At 35.3% G+C, this 23,192-nt stretch overlaps 2 protein-coding genes across 2 annotated transcripts in view; one reads left to right on the forward strand and one right to left on the reverse strand.

The window, feature by feature from the left end:
• Positions 1-5,775, reverse strand: LOC121429646 (mitochondrial import inner membrane translocase subunit TIM14-like). The gene is made up of 6 exons (XM_041626789.1): positions 5,669-5,775; positions 4,754-4,805; positions 3,643-3,704; positions 2,236-2,312; positions 1,220-1,290; positions 1-235 (listed from the first exon to the last, which is right to left on the reverse strand). Exons 1-6 carry the CDS (start codon positions 5,669-5,671, stop codon positions 162-164), a joined length of 339 nt encoding a protein of 112 aa, XP_041482723.1. The 5' UTR covers positions 5,672-5,775; the 3' UTR covers positions 1-161.
• LOC121429648 (probable glutamate--tRNA ligase, mitochondrial) overlaps positions 5,436-23,192 on the forward strand; it is a 22,678-nt gene continuing 4,921 nt past the window's right edge. The window contains exons 1-11 of the mRNA XM_041626790.1: positions 5,436-5,594; positions 7,003-7,217; positions 8,767-8,839; positions 9,815-9,900; positions 10,578-10,748; positions 11,224-11,304; positions 12,221-12,313; positions 17,048-17,142; positions 17,924-17,978; positions 21,989-22,093; positions 22,621-22,781. Coding sequence (XP_041482724.1) covers positions 5,531-5,594; positions 7,003-7,217; positions 8,767-8,839; positions 9,815-9,900; positions 10,578-10,748; positions 11,224-11,304; positions 12,221-12,313; positions 17,048-17,142; positions 17,924-17,978; positions 21,989-22,093; positions 22,621-22,781 — 1,199 coding nt within the window. The 5' untranslated portion in view covers positions 5,436-5,530. The remainder of the gene's footprint in view (positions 5,595-7,002; positions 7,218-8,766; positions 8,840-9,814; positions 9,901-10,577; positions 10,749-11,223; positions 11,305-12,220; positions 12,314-17,047; positions 17,143-17,923; positions 17,979-21,988; positions 22,094-22,620; positions 22,782-23,192) is intronic.

Consider the following 23,192-nt stretch of genomic DNA (forward strand, 5'->3'; position numbering starts at 1 on the left):
AAAAATCTCACTGAATTCATGGAGGACACTGAGGTGACTGAACACCGATCACTCAAGTTCAAAGTCTCTGCAGATGCGCATTGATCAATTTACCACACAATGTCCATGTCAATAATGTTCAAGGAGCTTATGGCTCTGGTAGTCCTAACTTCCTGGTGTTATCATAACTTCTTGCCCTGGCTCTCGAGGTAGTCCTTTGCTTCATTGATCTTGGTTGCAAGGTATGGGGATCCCCCTGAGTTGAAGAAAGGCAGGATGAAAAAAAAAAATATACGCAAGATTAAATATTTGACATTTTCACTCAAAATTAACAAGGTGGGATGGGGGAGGGGTTGTTTTTCATAAGAAAGTTCAAATTTGTATAGATTTGGTAATACTCAATACCAAAATGGGTGGTACTCTCAAATCAAGCCTGGGTTTAAAGGGTCAGTTTACCCTGATATCTAGTTGATTATATATTTCAAATGCAGAAAATGATAAGTTAATGAAGGTTTTGAGAAAATCCATGAAAGAATAATGAAAGAATAACAGAATTACAAAGTCCCCATAAAGCCCCAGTTATGAAGTCCATATATTCTCACTATTAAATCGTTTGCGATGCTTTAAAATATTTGTCATCACACACATACAGGTTTCAAATGAATTATTTGATGATATATTGAATTGACAGTTTGTCTTGTTTTTAATTTTCCAGGAAAATTATGTTTTATGGAGTTTATTTCACATGACAAATAATATACCTGCTCGCAAAAGATTCTTGATAAGTCATAATCTTGTTAAATTCTTTACTAGATTTGGGCCAAAACTTCCATGAAATGGTTTGCTTTATTTTTCTGTCTTTATTAAATCTGGCCTCTGTTAGACTGAACTTGCCCTTGAATTCAGACACAAGAACAAATTTAGTCCACACTTGGAATGAATACTAAGGTTTTAACCTTCCTAATTCAACACTTATAAAAAATATGTACCAAACAATTCATTAAAAAATTCAATTTGAACTCATTATCCTTTCCACAATAATTTGCAGCATTGTCGAATTAATAAGTTTGTCTAAGATTGCGATTGTCTTACTCCTTATCCAATTTTTTTTCCATGAAACAGATACATTTGAACATTTCTACTCCTCTTTTCTTCTGTTTTCTTAAAACATCAATCCATTTGGGTTGGATTCCCCTCTGATTAATGACGATTTTAATTCTATTTTTCAACAATATTTTACCTCTGTCAGGATGGTTTAAAAGCATGATCTTTCTGTGAGCATCCCTAACTCTGGATTTTGATGCCGAGGCACTGAAACAAAAAAAAAAGAAATTAACAATCACCATCACCATATGCAAAGTTATATTTCTAATCATCACAATCCATCACCATCATCAATAACATCATCATCACCATCATCATCACCATCATCATCACAGTCATCATCATCACTATAATTATCCTCATCACCATCATGACCAACAACTATATTATACACTTAGGCCCGTATTCTGAAGTCGGGTTTAACTTAAACTCAGGTTTAAAGTTGTGGTTTAAAGTATGGATAGCAAATTGTTACATAAATCACTAACGGTAGATATATCATATTTCAGCTCATTTGGCTCTCAAATCATTCATAATTGTCTAGGAAGTATAAATAGATTATTGTCTTCACCATCGATGAATCAGGAAATAGCACAGTAAACATAAGAAACGTTCAACTTAATAAAAAAAATTGATAATTTTGGCTTCCCATACTTAAACCACAACTTTAGGCCTGAGTTTAAGTTAAACCTGACTTCAGAATACGGGCCTTAATCTTACTCTGGAAGGACAAATAATATTCAATCCCCCCACAAAATCATATTTACAGGCATGAGTTCAGAGCCTGGTGATACACTTCTCTTAATCAGATAATTGTCCATTCGGCACAACTGCACAGAGCTTCAAGTGGCACTGTGATGTGATCAAATTCAAAACCAAGGGAAAGTGTAAAAAAAAGTTTGCTTGAAGCAATGAGATTGATTTTTTTCTATTCTTGTGATATGACAGTGAATAAGGGATCTTTTCTCCATGGCCTTATCATTTTTTTATTCCCCCCCCCCCACACACACCACCGAGAACTCACTAGGTAAAGACCTGTAAGATATACTTATACCCCCAGACTTAAACTTGATTCTCTATTTTTTTAACCACCCCCCCCCCCCTAATACGCCATGCACCAAGGGTTTCAGAAGACTTGTAGGATAAACTCACCTTACTCCAAGAATCAAACTCGCCTCTCTCTTTGACATCTTTGGTTCAAATCCTCCTTTGTAATAAGTGTTAAAATTCTGTTGAATACAATACAAGGTAATGAATCATAATGATAATAGTTCATATTTCATTATGAACCTTTTCCTTGAAATACAAAGTGTTTTGAGATATCATCTCTGGTCATCACAGGAGATATCACCTCTGGTCATCACAAGGCAGTGATAGCATTGTTCTCAGCCAGAGTATAAATGATCAGAGTCAGGTTATTATAAATTGTAGGTAGATCTTCAAGTTTTTTTTTATATAAAACATCAATTACATCAAATGAAGCTACTATAAACATGACAGAACTGTTAACAGGTAAAGGAATGTAGCTGTAGCAAACATTGATTTCATTGGAAAGTCTGTCTGGTTTTCAGATTGTCACTTAAGTTGGCATGAAACATAAATGCAAATTGCAATGACGATTGATCTAAAATAAGATGGAACAGAATCCAATAAAATGACCGCCAAGGTTTTCATGTAGGGCAGAGTGGGGTAAATAAGGCTACCTGTTAGTTTTTAGTTACATGTATGTACACTAAAAGAGTTCATTTCCAAAAGAACATGATAATATATCTTTGACATTTTAATTTTTTCATCATAATGGATAAAATTAATAAACAAATTCTTAAATGGGGGCCTTCGGGAGAATTAAAATTTATCATGTGATTGTTATTAGTAAATGTTCAGTGACTGAATCAAACCAACTGAACTATTTTTACTTTGAATAGGCCTATAGCGACATAAAATAGTTTTTAATCAAGGGGCCTCATTTGCCCCACTTCGATGGGGCAAATAAGGCCACCTGACAACAATGTTTAAAGCTCATTAAAACATGCAACTGAGATTGATTAGAACTCATAATTCTATTGGATAATGTACATCGAATGTAGACCTATTATTAGACATCTAATAAAGTTTCTGTGGGTATGCATCAAAAAAATAGAAATGGAATTATGAAAAAGGTGGCCTTATTTACCCCACTTTCCCCTACATGTATTAATACAAAATAAATAAATATGTGCCAAATGATTGTGATATGTGTGATTACTGAGAAATTTACAAAACAAGCATGGTATTCTAGACCTATGTTGGGTCCTTCTGGTTCCTGTGAGTGTTGGTTCAATTCTCATTCAGGACGAGTATCAAATTCTTTATGTACTGTATAGTATCAAAATATTGATACCAGTATTTAAAATGTGTGCATACATGTATACACAATATTAAACAACAACAAGTACACACTAGGATCATACTGTACTCAAGATAAATAATTCAGTACATAACTTTTCAATGTAAAAAACCTCTTTCCCAAACGCACTCTCACACTCCGTACAAATTAACCTATACAAGAATATAACTTACAAACTTGGGCATCTTTGAGGCATTCTGCTGTACAAGTCTTCCTGTCTGTAGAGCTAATCTCCCTATGAATAAGAATAATGCAAAGCAATTTAACCAACATGCAAAATGAGATGAAAATGGCTTTAATGAAAGGCAAGTGGAGGAAGCTCTCACTAAACTATTAATGTTATACAGCAGCAATTGCAGAAAACATGCAATACCCAATATTGTTTGACATCAAACCAGTGGCGTATCTAGGATTTTCCAAGGGGGGGGGGGGCAAATTCGTACGCCAAAGAATTTGACAAGGAAAAAAAAGGTCTTCAACCACAAATATCAGGGATCAGTTGTGACTCGTCGGGGGGGGGGGGGGGTTAGTCCTTATGTACGCTAGTGCATCTAACCTTTTTAAAGCAGCAGATGGAATGGGTAAAATTACTGAAAACACACTTTCAGTCAGAATGATACCAAAGCTAACAAAATTTTAATACATGTACACTCTTATTATGTCATCATTTTTTATGAATCTTTGAATAGTGATATCGAGACATTATCTGTCTTTTTTACCAAAAATTCCAAAAGGCAAAACCTACATCAAAAATGTCTATATAAATCAATAGGACTGTGATTTAGCTGGTTCGTCAATATAACTTTATTAGAAATAAAAGATACTTTCAGTTATCTTTTTTTATAATCTTTTTAATTGGATCAGCAGTTTATTCTTATTCCATGCAAATAAAATTGTATAGGTCTACAATCTTCATACAACAAAACAGAAAGGGAAATATGACAACATTCAACAATACATCTTTTATTTTACAATAAAAAATAGATATTCTTATCATTGAAACATTGTCTAGTTCCAGCATTATCTTCACCAAAAAGGTGATTCAGTAATTTACCACTTTTTTATTTTCTTAATGGCATATTTGTCCACTTTTCCTTCTTTTATTTCAAATAAGTTTTGAATAAAACAGAATATGGACTCCTTTACTTTCACGAGTACATTGTATTTTGTATTCATGAAAGATGATCATTTCTGAATTTACAAAAAGACAAAGAACAACAAAAAAAGCATCAGTCCATATTTTGAGCACGAATGGGTAACTAAGGAAGGATTTCTTTTATTTACCTAGATAACCTACAGCAGCAAGGCCAATTCCAGCTAAAATCACAGATGAAGCCTGGGATATAAAAACAAATGAAAAAATGTTTTAAGTGCAGTAAAAAGACTATAGTGCAATTTGGTATAGACTGAAAAATCTGCTGTTTCGCAGTCCTGTTTTTAGACATTTTCTGATTTGTTTCAAGTCCTGCTACACAGACGGAAGTCTCCCATAGGGCTTCTACAAGTTCTAGTGCTGTTTTCTTGCAGGACACAGAACTACAGAGTCTATGGAGAAAAGGATAAGCTATCACACCCTCATCGATTACTCCTTGATTCTCACTTTTGACATAGAAAACAAAGCATGTGAATGAAAATGAACATATAATTTCAGATAACAGTCAGCTTAATACCAGTTTCTTGAAAAAGAAATATGACAAGGTGACTCATTGTTGATCGCTAACATTTAAAGACAAAGTTAAAAAAATCGATGAGCCCCATCCCGTTGCGTCTGGGCTGGCACTCTGCCTCTGGTGGGGGATTCAGCATTGTTCAAAATGTTAACCCCCTATTAAATTGTGGCTGCATGATAACGAGCCGTCTGTGTTTGAGGAGAAATAACAAAATAAATAAAAATGTTTTAAAAATCCTCGAAACATATTCGGCTGACACTGCCTAGGATAGATAGGACTAGTAGCTAGGCCTAGGCTAGCTGTTGTATAGGCCGCGTAGCCTCGGCCATGTGCGAGAAGCAGTTCACAATTACCGGGAGTGCAGCCGCCTAGCGCTGTGCGGCAACCTGCAATGACCATGACGAGCCTGAGTCTGACTCTGAGAGATGAGCAGCAGCTAGCAGAAATGAAAAGAGGTTAAAAAGTAGACTACTTGTGATTTCTTCAACATAATTAACCATCCTACAACTACTTTGACTAATATTCTCACCATTTGTTTGTGTCGTGACTTGATTCGAAGTCTACAATCCCTGATTTCCGTTACTTGTTTCCATCAAAAACTCCCAAATCGTTCTTCTATCATGCAGCTATTGCATCATTGATTGACGGTACCGGTACCGTACTGGTATTTGCGTAACGAGGTCGCGTCGTCGCGATCGCGTCGAGTGGTGCCGTCTGCCAACATTCGGATCAGATCAGGAGGAAACGGTGATAACTTTGAATTAATACAGCATATTTTCTTAAATTGTGATGCACAATCTGTCAAAGGCAGATTTTGAAGGTAAAATAAAGAGGGCAAGTTTACTAATAGATCTAGGCCTAGATCATAGGCCTAATTTGATCTGGCGTGGCCGTGGGCCGTGGGTTAATTTTACCTCAGTCCCACATGTCTTTATCTGTGTCATTTGACTTGTGCTGAAAATATAAATTAGCCATTGGCATGATTGGGCATTGATTGGCATATGATATTAGGCTAATTTCTTCAGCAAGACTTGGGTCTAGTAACGAAACATGAATCAAAGCTTTCTTTCTAGTCATACCATGGTTATATGAGTGGTCACATCGTTACATGCGTCAGAATTTTCAGAAAGTAATTTAAGACAATTAAAACTTTGCAACATCCTTCCAAGGTGAAAGGGAACTTGAATAGAAAGATGATGAAAAATGGTCAAAAACATATTTTCATAGTCTAGACTTTATATAGAATCTATTCTCAAAATAATGAAATAGATTTCTAATTCTAGACTCTATCGTTAGAAATGCTCATCACTACATCACTCATCAGTATAAAATTTTGTTGTTTTAATTACCAAAGATTGCCTAAATATAAAGCAGAGTAACTTGAGAATCCAAAGTCATAATCTATTAGTATTATGAGAACATGGATACTAACACTAGCATTAGAACAAGGTATCACACACCGATACATTCTAGACATATCTGAAATCGATTTATGACATTGGATTCTAAAGGTAAACCTAAAAATGCAAATGAACATTGTCATTTGGAAAAAAAATGAATGGGTTATTAAGATCATAAACAAAGTAGGGCTAGATGTAGTAAGAGATTTCATAGGAAGAAGTAAAGGAGATGAGGAGAAGAAGAAGATCAAAGATAGGGAGGGGAAGGAGAATGTGTAGAAGAAAGAAAGGAAAGAAAAGGAAGAATCAGAAAAGAAGGAAAGGAAAGAAGAAAATTGGAGGAGGAAAGGAGAGTTAGATCATTATTTAGATCAACAAGTTTAAGCAACATGAACAAGAGATAGTTAAAATCTTTAGTTTTCAATTTCGGTGCAATTTCAGGTCTTTAAACTTCATTTTGCAGCTATGATGGTGCTCAGATATAAAGTATGTCTTTTGAGGTCCACTGTTGGGAGACTCTTCAGCACAAGCTCGGGCAAGAAGAATGTCAGAGTAAGATTTGCTCCAAGTCCCACTGGTTTCTTGCATTTAGGTGGTCTGCGGACAGCCCTCTACAACTTCATCTTTGCAAAGTCTCGTGGTGGAACTTTCATTCTACGCATAGAGGACACAGACCAGGTATAATGATACATGTATGTCTATGTCTTAAGTCTTAGCTTCATTTAGGATTCATACTTCATGGATAGCTCAGTCGTTAGAGCAGGGGGGGGGTTGTATTTGGTGACCCAGGTTCGATTCCCACTTGGTATGTTACTAATGCATTTTGGTAAGGCATTTATTCTCATTACCAGGTCCCTCAGAGAGGACATCTAGCCATTGGTCCTCTGGTTGCTTGCTTACAAGTATTCATGCTTTCTTAGCAACTGGGTGAAAAATCAACACCATTTAGTAGTAGTATTAGTAGTAGTAGTAGCTGCAGCAGCTGTAGTAGCATCACTTCCATCAACTTGATGGTTGCTAGAAGAAAAAGTAGTAGTAGTAGTAGCAGCAGCAGCTGTAGTAGCATCACTTCCATCAACTTGATGGTTACTAGAAAAAAAATAGTAGTAGTAGTAGTAGTAGTAGCAGTAGCAGTAGAAGTAGTACATGTAGTAGTAGTAGTACATGTAGTAGTAGTAGTAGTAGTAGTTAGTAGTAGTAGTAGTAGTAGTAGTAGTAGTAGTAGTAGTAGTAGTAGTAGTAGTAGTAGTAGTAGTAGTAGTAGTAGGAGTAGTAGTAGTAAAAGTAGTAGTAGCAGTAGTAGAAGCAGTAGTAATAGTAGTAGTAGACGTCATAGTAGTAGTAGACGTCATAGTAGTAGTAGTAGTAGTAGAAGTACATGTAATAGTAGTAGAAGTAATAGTAGTAGTAGTAGTAGTAGTAGTAGTAGTAGTAGTAGTAGTAGTAGTAGTAGAAGTAGTAGTAGTAGTAGTAGTAGTAGTAGTAGTAGTAGTAGTAGTAGTAGTAGTAGTAGTAGTAGTAGTAGTAGTAGTAGTAGTAGTAGTAGTAGTAGTAGTAGTAGTAGTAGTAGTAGTAGTAGTAGTAGTAGTAGTAGTAGTAGTAGTAGTAGTAGTAGTAGTAGTAGTAGTAGTAGTAGTAGTAGTAGTAGTAGTAGTAGTAGTAGTAGTAGTAGTAGTAGTAGTAGTAGTAGTAGTAGTAGTAGTACTAGTAGTACTAGTACTAGTAGTAGTAGTAGTAGTAGTAGTAGTAGTAGTAGTAGTAGTAGTAGTAGTAGTAGTAGTAGTAGTAGAAGCAGCAGCTGTAGTAGCATCACTAACATCTACTTGATGGTTGCTAGAAGAAAAAAATAATAGTAAGTAGTAGCAGCAGCAGCAGTACATGTAGTAGTAGTAGTAGTAGTAGTAGTAGTAGTAGTAGTAGTAGTAGTAGTAGTAGTAGTAGTAGTAGAAGCAGTAGTAGTAGCAGCAGCTGTAGTAGCATCACTAACATCTACTTGATGGTTGCTAGAAGAAAAAAATAATAGTAAGTAGTAGCAGCAGCAGTAGTACATGTAGTAGTAGTAGTAGTAGTAGTAGTAGTAGTAGTAGTAGTAGTATGTGTAACAAAAGCAGCAACATTTTGTAGTAGTGATGGTGGTAGTAGTATGACAGTACAGTTGTAGAACTTGTAGTATTACCATGATCAATAATCATTGAGGAATAACAATACTTCATCATTTCTGTTTCAGACAAGGCTTGTGCCTGGCGCCCTTGATAATCTCCACTCAATGCTAGAATGGTCTGGTCTTTTTCCAGATGAAGGTATGTATGGAAATCAGGTCAGAATTCATCAGAAAGTTACATTTTGAAAGCTTTGAAAGACTGTGCACTCCTATTTTTTTCTGAGTGAAAGAAATTATGTCCTAGAGTATCTATTTTGTTGGTGCTAGCCATATGATCAGCTGCACAAGTTGCTAAGCCATCAGTTATGTAATATGAATCATTTTTGTAAACTCAGATTATATGTAGATGTTGGAATGGGAAATGCCAATCTGATTTGTGCTTCCAAGTTCAACACCAACACATGACACTAGCACCAACAACATCCAACTTAAAGCTTGTGTATAGTTTTGGTAAATCCACAAAAATGCACCTATCACTATTCCAATTTATTGCTAGCTAATATGAATGGATATGCCCCAGAACAGTTATGATGTGGAGGATATGAAATGAAAATGTGTTTTACAGGATAAATTTTGCGATTTTACATGGAAATTTAACTCGATCGGGTCACCCGATCAAATTAAAATATCTGTGTGTTTTTGTCTTTCAATTAAATCCTATTCCAAATAATGGAATGGGCTAAAACTTTCAAGATATGTTCTTTGTCTGTAACTTTTGGATATCTAATCACTAAATTTATAAGATAAGTGCTTGAATGCCCATTTTTTAATTTAAAACAAGCATCGCCGAGAGAGGGCGCTATATATCCAAGATTTGAATATTTGAAATTTTCTCAGAGAAGTGCAGTTGGAAAAATATCTAAAGGTCTCTACGCTTCAGTAAGACTGTCATATTAAATTATATTCGATTATCAATCACATTATTGACCCTTTACCAAAGCTATACACAGGCTTTAAGTTTGCCTATTGATTATTGAAATGAAAATAATGAAATTTTATGATTTCAGCAATGAAATATAGGTTTCATATTATTACTTTTGTTTTATTTGAGATTTTATTCATCCGGAAATTGATGTAGGTCTGTTCAACTCTCATCGATGATGTTTTTCAACAGGTCCTTTACCAGGCGGCAGGCATGGTCCATATGTGCAATCAGAGAGACTTCATCTCTACAATCAACACATACAGACACTACTTGAAGTGAGTATGAAATTTCAAACACGAAATTTGATAAGACTAGAGGCAATTAGATGTGTAATAGGATGACATAATTCTCCTGATTGTAATTTAGAACAACACTGTGTTATTGTTCTTTACAAACTCCATGTAATCATACTCTAGCATGTTCAGTGGAATCAGTGTTATTCTTTTCACCATTTTGCTTAAAATTTAAATCTAAAGTTCTAAAGGTCTTGACTTTTTGTTTCTTTCCTGGATGAATATGAATTAACATCATTGTATCATTTGTTTTGGCCTGCATAGCAGAGCAAGAGTCATTTGTATAGGTGCCATTTTCTTCGCTATAACAACGATGTTTAATACAATAATGATGTGCTTGTATTTTCATGAAGAAATTTTATACACTTAAATAGGACAGTGATACACTTTCTTTTGAAAAGACATATGTATATATTCTATTATAAAAACACATTTATTAACATATTTTCATTAAAAAGTTACAAAAAAAATTATATAATACATACCTGTATAAGAGTGTTTTTTTATAGACATTGACTTATTGTTCAGGCATGTATTATATGAAAATAGTTTTGTTGTTCTGCTCTGAAGTCTGAAGCACCTTGAGCATCTAATCAAGATGGAAAGTGCGCTATGCAATTTTTATTCATTATTAATATTATTATCTTTGTTAATACCAGAATGGCACTGCCTACAAATGCTACTGCTCTTCTCAACGTCTTGAGTTACTGAGGAAGGCTTCAATACGGAACGGGGAAACACCTAGGTATGACAATAAATGCAGGCATCTATCACAGACAGATATGGACACACAAGCAGCAGAAGGGAAGAGCTTTGTCATACGATTCAAGGTGGATATACTTTGAATTGTATACTTTTTTATATCATGTTCTTCTAATTTATTTATTTTTGAATGATGCATTTAATTTTTAGTAGTTGATTTGTTTATAGGAGTTGGAAGTGGAAAAATAGTGTCCCATTCCCTTATGAATGTCTAACTGGTTGTTCCTCTTATTGATACAGATGTTAAACATTTTAATTCAGATAAATAGCAGGAGTACATTTAAATTTGTATTGTATGATTTATCAAAACAACATCCCTAAATATTCAATAAGTAAAAACTGTCCCTAAAAAAAGCATACATTTTTGGTATAATAATTGCAACATCCCCCATCATTGTATATAAGAGCCAGAAGTTTACAGCAGTTTGCAAGCAAAATGAAAATTCAGTTTCAATGAATTGGTTCAATATTGAAACAACATGGATATATGTAAAGCTCTCACCAATTTTATGAATAACAGTAACTTTATCTCATTGCACACAGCTAAATCCTGTTGTAGAGCCTAACAATGACTTGGTCTATGGTAGAACGCTGTATGATGCAGGCCATATTGAAGGTGACCCAGTAAGTAAACTCAATCATTAACCCTTTTAACCTGGAATGAATTTTGGGCAGTCCTGACCCCCCTACCCTGAATTATTTACATGTATCAAGCACATTCGCAATATGAAGATATACATTTGAAATAAATGATCTCCGGATCTCCCGTTCCCATGAATTGAGCCCCAGCGGCATCTTCCCCACTGGTACCTGGCCTGGCCTGGCTGATGTTGTGTTGATTCTTGTCCAGACAATATTTCATCTTTAGTGTCTCTTTTTATCTTCGAAATCACTGCTTTAACTGTAGTAAGATTCATCAATAGCTTTCCCATGTCAGTGGATGAGTTGCTGTGTATTACCACACAAGCTTCCTCAGTAGAGTAGCATATTTTGGAAAAAAAATTATGATGAAACCTTCCAAATCAAAACTACAATTCACTGAAATTATGGACTGAATATAATTAAACATAGTAGCAAGGTGATGTTATTTTTATAAGATCACCTGACATTTAGGACCCATTTTCAAGTCACATTGCTTGAGGCCGGTATCCCAGTTCACTGCAAGGCCGGTATTCCGGCCTTTCTGGTTCAAAGGCTTAATACAGGAGGGAGATATGTGGTGTCAAAATGATGTGAAGGTACCATATCCTGCATTTGTGATGGGTCTGTGTGGTCATTTTTATTGGATTGAAGATGTGCAAAATGTGAGGTTTTTTAATGTGTTCCAACTAGCATTGCCATGGTAACAGCACATTATCCAAATCAGCGGGGGAAAAAATTTCTGGATTATATTTGACAAATTTGATGAGTTGCAGCTTAGGATCTGCTTTTAACATTATAAAACATGTAATGCAATTCATTTTGGTTGTTTTATTTGGGGGTTAAGCTGGATTGTCCTATATTTTCAATCTGTAAAATTTGATTTTATTTGGTTTGACAGGTTTTAATGAAGAGCGATGGCTACCCCACCTACCACTTTGCCAATGTAGTAGATGATCACTTGATGGAGATCAGTCACGTTTTACGAGGACAGGTATGAAAAGCGTTTTTTATTCACTTGGTCTAGTAGCGGATAGTCTAACTCTCAGATAATCTCACTTCATCATGGCTAAACCCACTTGGTCTATTAGCAGATGGTCTAATTCTCATATCTCTTTACACACCATGATCATGGCTAAACCCATTTGGTCTACTAGCAGATGGTCTAATTCTCATATCTCTAACACCATGATCATGGCTAAACCCATTTGGTCTACTAGCAGATGGTCTAATTCTCAGATCATCCCATACCATCATGGCTAAACCCACTTGGCCTAATATCATGTGGTCTAATTACCATTTTGTTTAACCATCAATTGGTCCAACCACCACTTGGTCTATCTGCCATTTAGTCTAATGCACAGTTTGTCTCCTTATTATTTTGCTCTATTAGTAGACTTGTTTAGAGGTTGAACGCTGCATTTTTTGAGTACAAATGTCCCACTTGGCAAAAATGTTCCTTGAGTCAAAAGAAAAAGATTCATCCAAAGAGACACGCTGTATCTATGCAAATAAGCAAGTAATTTGCATAAATTTGCATATTATGTCGATATAGTATAAACAAGTAATTCAGAATATATATTTCACCAGAACTACCCTAAAATTGGAAATAAAGACTTAGGGTAAGACAGGGAAGAAAATTGTCATAAAATAATTGGGATATCCTTGTTTATTATTACCTAATTTACATAAATTATGCAAATTATAATTTAAAAAGAGTATTTTTTCAAGAATCCTGAACTGTTTTATAAATAACAGCAATTGATACAAAATGTGAACATTCTACATGAAAGAGAATATATTAGCGAAAACATCGATATGCTTCATGACAGTATTAGTGTCTTAATTTGCTTAGAAAGACGGCAAATATGTCAAAATGTATGACGTGATATTGCGCTAAAACGAGACCAAAACGACCTCTATGTCCAGTCACACTCACGAATCGGACAATAAAGCGATCAATGGTATGTCATTCGAGATAACACAATCTCAACACAATAGCTTCAATCGGCTTCTCGTATCGCTTTTGTTGGTGTGTCTGCCACACCGTAATCTATGATACATACGGGCAAAATGCATTTCGGTATCGGTAAATCACTATTAATTGTGTTTTATTTGTTTCTAATTTGTTTCTCTCGGAAAATTTACAGGAGACATTGCTTTGCAGGTTACTGCTTTAATGAAGTTCTGGCACATGAATCATGACGAATGTACCCCCACCTCAATCCATATATTAACTTTGTTAAAATATATGTCTTTTGGAGACCCCAAAGTTGCAAAACTGCATCTCGAGTCCCCGGCATTTCCGCTACTTTACAAAACCAGTTTGACTTGTATTATCAACTTGGAAAACACAGATGTATGGGACATCAGACAACATGATTCCTGAAAAAAAGTTTTTTTATTTTTGTTTATTTAAACCCACGGGAGCCCTCCGAATTTACCCCATCCCCTCTCCGTATTTCGACTTTAAATAAAAAAAAATATCATGTTTTAAAGCCATCGGCAAGGCAAATTGTGTTTTTTGGTATAATAAAGCAACTTTTATATCTATATTTTTATATTTACATTCATCATTATTGATATTATTATAATTATTAATATTATTATTATTATTATTATTATTACTATTATTATAATTATTATTGTTCTGCCGTTTGTAATAGTGCTCTAGCACAGTAAAGGCTACATGTATAACCCAACAGGAGCATGCCTAGGATACCCTTTCCCTTTTTGGTTTATGTATTCATGTCTTTAGAACTCTTAAAAGATTACTTTTGTTTGTATTGATACCTTGGAATAGATTGAGGAGAAAATACTCAACTGACATGTAGAGGAGCTGTGGTAAATTGAAGAACAGCCACACGGCCCGTTATTGATTCCACTCCATGTTAAATTTAGATATTTTGAGATCCCAATTGGAAGAAAGATACATTTCTACTACACACAGTAAAGCCTCTTTGCGTTCTCCTCTTGAAAAAAAACATAGAAGGCATTGTTTTATATCTCATAAAATAAGTTCGTGTACGTGACGGTGGCCTGTCGAAGTTGCCAAAACCGTTTATTTTGTTTTGACATTTTTTGACAATATATATTTAGAATATCGTCTAAATGAAGCCCTCATCTGGAAAAGGGCACTTATTAAAGGCAGCATCTACATTATATAGAGGAGGCCTTGGCACTGGGAAGAGGGGGCTTAAGCTTATTTAATTTCTTGGGACCAAAAATTTACATTGAACCTTTTTTGATTTTCATATTTACATCAATAAATTTTACAGGCAAATAAAAAAAAGGATTGCACTACAAAATGAAGTTTTTTGGGTAACGTTTCTTTTTTTGGTCACATCTGCCGGAATTCCAGGGGGTGCTATCTATCGAGAATAATACACGCAGCACCCCCTCTCCCCTCTTCCGGAAAATCTTGCGGGTGCTTCAGCCTCCGCTTCCAAGTACCAGGGCCTCCTCTATATAATGTAGATGCTGCCTTTAATAAGTGCCCTTTTCCAGATGAGGGCTTCATTTAGACGATATTCTAAATATATATTGTCAAAACAAAATAAAGGGTTGGGCAACTTCGACAGGCCACCGTCATGTACACGAACTTATTTTATGCGATATAAAACAATGCTTTCTATGTTTTTTTTTCAAGAGGAGAAAGTAAAGAGGCTTTACTGTGTGTAGTATAGAAATGTATCTTTCTTCCGAATGGGCTCTGAAAATATTTAAATTTAACATAGAGTGGAAGCAATAACGGGGTTTGGGTATTATAGAGCTTATGTGTGGCTTCTTTTTTTCAATGTACTACAGCTCTTCTACATGTCAATTGTAGATTATTTTCTCCTCAATCTATTCCAAGATATCAATACAAACAAAAGTAATCTTTTAAGAGTTCTAAAGACAATAAACTATTTTTGAATACATAAAACCAAAAGGGAAAAGGATATCCTAGACATGCTCCTGTTGGGTATAGCCTTTACTGTGCTAGAACATTATTACAAACTGCGGAACAATAATAATAATGATAAAAATAATAACAATAATAATATTAACACAGATAAATATGAAATATAGATATGAAGTTGCTTTATCATACCAAAAACGCAATTTGCCTTGCCGGTGGCTTTTAAACACGATATTTTTTTATTTAGTGTCGAAATACAGAGAGGGGATGGAGTGATTTCGGAGGGCTCCCGTGGGTTTAAATAAACAAAAATAAAAAAACTTTTTTTCAGGAATCATGTTGTCTGATGTCCCATACATCTGTGTTTTCCAAGTTGATAATACAAGTCAAACTGGTTTTGTAAAGTAGCGGGAATGCCGGGGACTCGAGATGCAGTTTTGCCACTTCGGGATCTCCAAAAGACATATATTTTAACAAAGTTAATATATGGATTGAGGTGGGGTACATTTGTCATGATTCGTGTGCCAGAGCTTCATTTAAGCAGTAACCTGCAAAGCAATGTCTCCTGTAAATTTTCTGAGAGAAACAAATTAGAAACAAATAAAACACAATTAATAGTGTTTTACCGATACCGAAATGCATTTTGCCCGTATGTATCATAGATTACGGTGTGGCAGACACACCAACAAAAGCGATACGAGAAGCCGATTGAAGCTATTGTGTTGAGATTGTGTTATCTCGAATGACATACCATTGATCGCTTTATTGTCCGATTCGTGAGTGTGACTGTGACATAGAGGTTGTTTTGGTCTCGTTTTAGCGCAATATCACGTCATACATTTTGACATATTTGCCGTCTTTCTAAGCAAATTAAGACACTAATACTGTCATGAAGCATATCGATGTTTTCGCTAATATATTCTCTTTCATGTAGAATGTTGACATTTTGTATTAATTGCTGTTATTTATAAAACAGTTCAGGATTCTTGAAAAAAATACTCTGTTTTAAATTATAATTTGCATAATTTATGTAAATTAGGTAATAATAAACAAGGATATCCCAATTATTTTATGACAATTTTCTTCCCTGTCTTACCCTTAGTCTTTATTTTCCAATTTTAGGGCAGTTCTGGTGAAATATATATTCTGAATTACTTGTTTTTACATATCGACATAATATGCAACTTTATGCAAATTACTTGCTTATTTGCATAGAGACAGCGTGTCTCTTTGGATGAATCTTTTTCTTTTGACTCAAGGAACATTTGTGCCAAGTGGGACATTTGTACTCAAAAATGCAGCATTCACCCCTTTTTTTGCAGTTAACAAGTCTACTATATGTCAATGAAAATTTGGAAATTAATGGGATTAAAGTCAAATGTCACTTACTTTCCAAGCAATGATAATACATTGTCCCCACATGTGGTCATCTGTGTTGGCAATTAGATTATTTTTCAGCTTAGATTTTGGGATTTCACAAAATTCAGTTTATGCAACTGTACCCAGAGATGCCAAGTTCAAAGACCAGCTATGCGTAATGTTTTCTGCGAATCTGAGTGAGATCAAAGACTTTGTGTACAATGTATATGGGGATAGGCTGTTATAGTTGCGTGAGACAGAGGTTTGAGGCGATGAACAAGAGTTCAAAATGCTTGAGTCTCAAGCATAATGTGTGAGACTTGGTAGCTCTGCTGTACCAGATCTAGATTTATGATGGTGTGGTGACAATTAATCTTGGTCTTACAGATTTTCTTGTGAAATCAGTGTTTAAAGCAGTTACTCTCAATTATCTTGTTATTTGAAGAAAAAATATTCTTGCTTCTTTAGGAATGGTTATCATCAGTATCAAAGCATCTTTCACTCTATCAAGCATTTGGATGGCAGCCTCCTCAGTTTGCTCATCTCCCTCTATTGATGAACAAGTAAGTCACTGTCTATTGTTATAAGCTACTAAATCATTGCATCTGATTGGCTGAGAGCATATTTGTCATTAAAAATCAGGTTATTTATTTCATGAAACTCTCCCCTAGCCTTTGACTCTTCAGAATTTCTCATTGAATTGTTGCTTACTGCACCCTCTTGAGTTTAGTTTTAAGGCTTAGTTTTAAAGCAACATTGAAAGGAATCAGCTCTCATTATAAACTACCTAACCAGCCCCTGCTTCACTACCCACAATGCAATATTTTGTTCATCGATTCTTTATAATGTGTGTTCTTCAGAAGGATGAATTTACTCCTTTGACAGAAAAATATATACATGTATTTTATATTATTTAGATAAAACAGTATTTATTTATATCAATATGACTTGATACTCCACTTGAGGATTCCCTGCTAGTTGCTTTCAAATATGGTGCTGTTGATTGGGCTGGTATTGGTGTCTGAAGTACAATGTACATGTAGATAAATTACTTTACCTTACCCCATCACCTAATCTGAGTTTGCAAAGATGATCCAAATCCCATTATCGATAGCTCAACAATCTGATATTTGTCAGAGCACCAACACCAACTTCACTGGCCCAACAGCAGCACCAAAAGGTCAACACTGACCTTGAAACCACCCATGATATTCTTTTGGGGACAGTTCCATCTAGAACTTGTTACACCAATTGCAAGACTTTGTTGATCAATACACTTGTTTGTTGAATTTAGCTTCCTTACTAGGCTGATACTCATGGTTTAATATAAATCATTCCTTACAGGGATGGGTCGAAGCTGTCAAAGAGACAAGGGGATATCTTTGTGGAACAATTTAAGGTAAAAAATAAACTTTGATTTGCATAGGGATTTTACAGCCATCTGTACATTACTTTGATTGGTAATACTTAACCCTTATTATTATTTCCTAAACATTGCTCCCTTTGATCCCCCTTCCTCCATCTCTCTCCCTCTCTCTCTTTCTCTCCCTTATTCCTCATGTCTTACTGTGTCTGACTATCTGTATGCCTTTCAAATAGCCTGTTATCACTTTAATTGTAATTGAGATACATATATAGTCAGGGGCCTTAGCAAATTTTGGGGACAGGATTTACAAAAGCTCCATTTTTTGCATGTGGGTCCCTGGTATCAAAAGCATCAATTCTAGATAGGGTGCCCTAAAATCGGTGAAGGGCACCCTATTTTAAAATGCTAATTTATGCAAATTTTATGCAAAAAAACTCATAATTCACCATATCTCACTAAAAATAATTTTCAAATGCCCAATTTTTGTGTATTTGGGTCTTATTTTGCTAAACATTTAACTGCAGGTCGATTTTTATAAAATTGGTGAGTATGAATCAATTTTTAAGGTTAATTTATGCAAAATTATATGCAAATCACATGTAAAAACACATGTATTACCATATATCGACATATAGAATTGTCAAAATCACAATTTTTTCCACATGTGTCACTGGTACCAAAAACATTAATTCTTGATAGGATGCCTCGATATCAATGACTGGAATCCTTTTTCATAGGGCTAATTTATGCAAAATTATGCAACATCACACTATTCACCGTGAATTACTGTATATGTATAGTACGGACCTAAACTTTTCTATAGAAGCCTATTTCTTTTCTTTTTTTCGGGGTGGGGGGGGGGGGGTATTTGGGATTTATTTTGACGGGACATCAAATCTAGATTGATTTCTGTACAGCTCCTGAATAAGAATCAATTTTCAATATTAATGCAAATTTATGCAAAATTTATGCAAACTGTGTAAAACTCATCAACTATCCTATTTTGAGGTTTTAAACCGAGGGACAAGCACAACACTATGCATATGAGACACTGTTACACAATTCATTCATTATGGTGACTTTCCATGCGACCAGAGGAGAGCATCATGTTTAAAATGCAAATTTATGCAAATTATAAATCCTGTGCATACCCCTTTCACAATAAAGAAAAACACCCGAAATCATATGGAAAAGATAAACAGTATTTCATCTTTCTTTTCAAAGCAATTCAAGAGGTCAGATTTCTTTCCAAAGTAGAGTTTTTCCCTGTCAGAAAGAGGAGGGTAAATGGATGGTTCTCATGACAGAAAAAGCTGTCCATGTCTGCCCCTCTGACAACTATATACATTTTTTTTAGAACAGGGACACATAAGATTTGAGCAAAGAGACCTGATCCTTCTTCTTTTTCTGTCGTCCCTTGATTGAAGGTGAATTGAATAATTTCAGTGATTTTTCTTTATTGGCTTATGAATTGATCTCTATCTCTAAATCTAAGGTAACACCAAGACCAAATTTTTCCAATCAATTTTAGGCCGAATCAGAGTCGAATCTGTCTGGAATAGGTCTCGAATCAGAGCTATCGACTTCCCAAAATAATTGTCCAAATGCCTCCCCAAAATTAATTCAACCGAATTCCATCCAAATACATCCCAAATGTGTCTTGGCCACATTCTGGAGTATTTTGGAGGATATTCGGCTGGTTTTAAAATTTTCAAGACAAGCAGAATCTCTCCACTAATGTTTCCGTTGGGGAGGGAGAATAGAATAGTCCCGGATCCTTCCTAAGCGATTCCGGGAGCTCCCCGAATCCGAGATGAATAAGTACCGAATCCAGGCAATTTGGGGCAGAATTGATCCGATTTTGTTCGGGAGAATTTGGTTTTGGTGTAACCCTTTGCTTAAAGCTAGGGTTAGAACGGAACCGAATCAGCTGCGAATCCATCCATATACACGTATTCTGGTGGTTTCAGGAATATTCTGTTTTGCCTTCGTAAATGCAAGAAAATTCGGGAACATTCGCTGAAATATTCAGCTCATTTTGAAATGTTCAAAACCAGCCGAATACCCTCCAGACTATTCCCGAATGTGACCACAACAAATTCCATTCGGGCCACATTCGAAATGTATTCCGATGGAATTCGGTTGGATTTTTGGAGGCATTTTGGGGTATTTTGGGAAGACTCGATTCGTATCAGTCGTAGAGTTATTAAAGGTCCGACTCTTGCCCCCCCCCATATCATACGAATCATTACTCGAATACAAAGAAGAATATAGAAGAATGAGATAAATTGGCCAGAAATTAGAAAAATGGCATCCAAAAAGCTGCCAATCGGTAAATTATAGCCCATTTTGAAAGAATCTGGCACATTTTCATACTCTGCAAATTCGGGCATAAGCGTTCGATTCGGGTCATTATTCAGGTCGTCATTTGGCGAAAATCGGAGGATTCGGGCTAAATTCGGCTCGATTCTGGCTGCTCTGGCTCGATTTTTGCCACTGTTCTGGCTGGCATACGGCTTTATGCTTTATGTAATATATATTAGTCAATGGTATACAGCTTCATACATAAATTATTGTTAATTTACATGATATAACACACTTTTGCATGGAAACGGGATTTTCAATAGCATACAATTGAAGATTTGAACTGAGTGATAGAGGCACTTCAACAGTTTGGCCCCTTTTCCACTGTTAAACCCACAGGAATGGGACTAATTTACACATATGAAATAATTGCTAATTTACATAAATTAGCATATTTTGCATGAAGACGGGATTTTCAATAGCACGTTTGATAGGGAAAATTAAATCTATGGATCTGATGGAGATTTTCTTTAAGTTTGTTTTCTTTTTATTCCTTTTTACTAATTTTTACTATTCATGCATAAATCAACTGCTAATTTACATAAATTAACATATTTTTGCATAAAAACATGATTTCAATATCATGTTTGATAAGGAAATTTAAAGCTATTGACCTTAAAGAGACTTTCTTTGGTTTGGTATCTCTTTATTTACTTTTATTAATCAATTCCTATTGGCATATGGCTTCATGCATAAATTACTGCTAATTTACATAAATTAGCATATATTTGCATAAAGTTGCAATTTTCAGCACCAGGTTCTGTGGGAAAAATTAAAGCTATTGACCTGATAGAGACTTTCCTTAAGTTTGGTATCTTTTTATTAACTTTTGTTAATTCCCATTGGCATATGGCTTCATGCATAAATTACTGCTATTTTACATAAATTAGCATATTTTTGCATGAAGATGCAATTATCAACACCATGTCATGTGGGAAAAATTAAAGCTATCGACCTGATAGAGACTTTCCTAAAGTTTGGTATCTTTTTTAAAAAAAAATATTAATTGATTCCTAATGGCATATGGCTTCATGCATAAAAATGCTGCTAATTTGCATAAATTAGCATATTCTTGCATGAAGATGCAATTTTCAACACCATGTCATGTGGGAAAAATTAAAGCTATCGACCTGATAGAGACTTTCCTAAAGTTTGGTATCTTTTTTTAAAAAAAATATTAATTGATTCCTAATGGCATATGGCTTCGTGCATAAAAATACTGCTAATTTGCATAAATTAGCATATTCTTGCATGAAGATGCAATTTTCAACACCATGTTCTGTGGGAAAAAATGAAGCTATTGACCTAATAGTGACATAGGGAAAGTTTGGTGCTTTTGTAAACTCTGTCCCCAAAACTTCAAATTTAAGGCCTAAGGCCCCTGACTAATATAATTATGCATTAACATGCTTGTGTGTAAAGAAAATGCACGATGTGTGGGTTCGGGTGGGTGTTTCACAAAGCTGTTCGTAAGTTAAAAGCGACTTAAAGAACAACTGCTGATCCCTTCTTGCGGGAAGTGGTATATTGAATTGGTCATGGTTAGCACGTAAGAAAGGATAACCAGTCACTCTTAACGTACGAACAGCTTTATGAAATGGCCCCAGAAGGTAAACACCCTATTTTCAACTAAATGCTTTATTGTATTTCTTCAGACTATTTTCTGTTTTATTCTTCAGAATCAAGGTTACATGCCTGAAGCATTGCTAAACTTCATCACATTCTGCGGGTCAGGGTTTGATGACAACAGGAAGATCAGAAGTATGGAGGAGTTGATTTCAGATGTAAGTTACATCATGAACCTGCCTTACAAAGAGTTGTGATTGATCCAATCAAACTTAACCATGGAAACCATTGATTGTCGTAATTGTACTTGACACAAAATGAACACAACATCCCTTTGGAAACAGAGGGAACAGTGATATGTCAGGACAATGATGTACAAGAACTAATAGTTCGTAAAAAATAAACTGACGTATGTATTCTACATCTTGGCATTACTGGCTTTCCATAGTTGTGTTTGATTAGATAAGTCTCAACTCTTTGTAAGATGAGGCCCTCATATTTCTCATACTTCCGGATTTGATCCAAGACAGAAAATTGATGAGGTGTTTTCCTTTGAAAACTCGTTATTGCATTTCATTTACCTTGTACAGGAATTCTACAAGAAGGAAGTCATGATATGAAAATGCTAGGTCTATTATGTATTCTTGATCGAGCAAAGGGGAGGGATAAATTTTGTCTACTTACGGTTGAGAATCCATCTAGATGTGTTGCTAGTCTTATAGTGTTATTTCATTTTGACACGCAGTTCTCTCTAGATAAAGTCACCACCCACTCTGCCGTGCTGGACATGGATCTACTGGATGGGGTCAATCGAGGTCACCTATCAAGGTTATTGGGGTCAAGTAAAGGTCAACAAAGACTAATAAAGGAACTCAGAGAGACAGTCAGAGAAGAACTTGGAGGAAGGTATTGATTGCCTCTAAACCATACACTTTAACACCAGCTATACTGTATAATGGAGGAGGGTTGAGTATGCACTGTATCAGACAAAGTTGAAATAGGGGGGGGGGGGGGCTGACGGGGATGCTACAAGGGAGAGCAAATTCTAGCTAATAGTATAGTAGGTTTCACGGTATACCATTTATCTTTCTTGGGCCAGCATTGGTCCTGAAAAGGACCACCCGAATTCCAGCTAACTTGGTACATAAAGATTCACTACTCTTTACTTATGACAGTAATGTATGACTCAAATTCTGGGGCGTTTCACAAAGAATTAAGTGTGACTTAGAGTCGCACTTAAATTCCCTTTTGTGTGTAATTTTAAAAGGCATGGCTGCATTGGTCAGATTGTGCTTAGAGGACACGCACTACTGCGCA

The sequence above is a fragment of the Lytechinus variegatus genome, chromosome 16 (genome assembly GCF_018143015.1).
Source record: "Lytechinus variegatus isolate NC3 chromosome 16, Lvar_3.0, whole genome shotgun sequence".
Lineage (NCBI taxonomy): Eukaryota > Metazoa > Echinodermata > Echinoidea > Temnopleuroida > Toxopneustidae > Lytechinus > Lytechinus variegatus.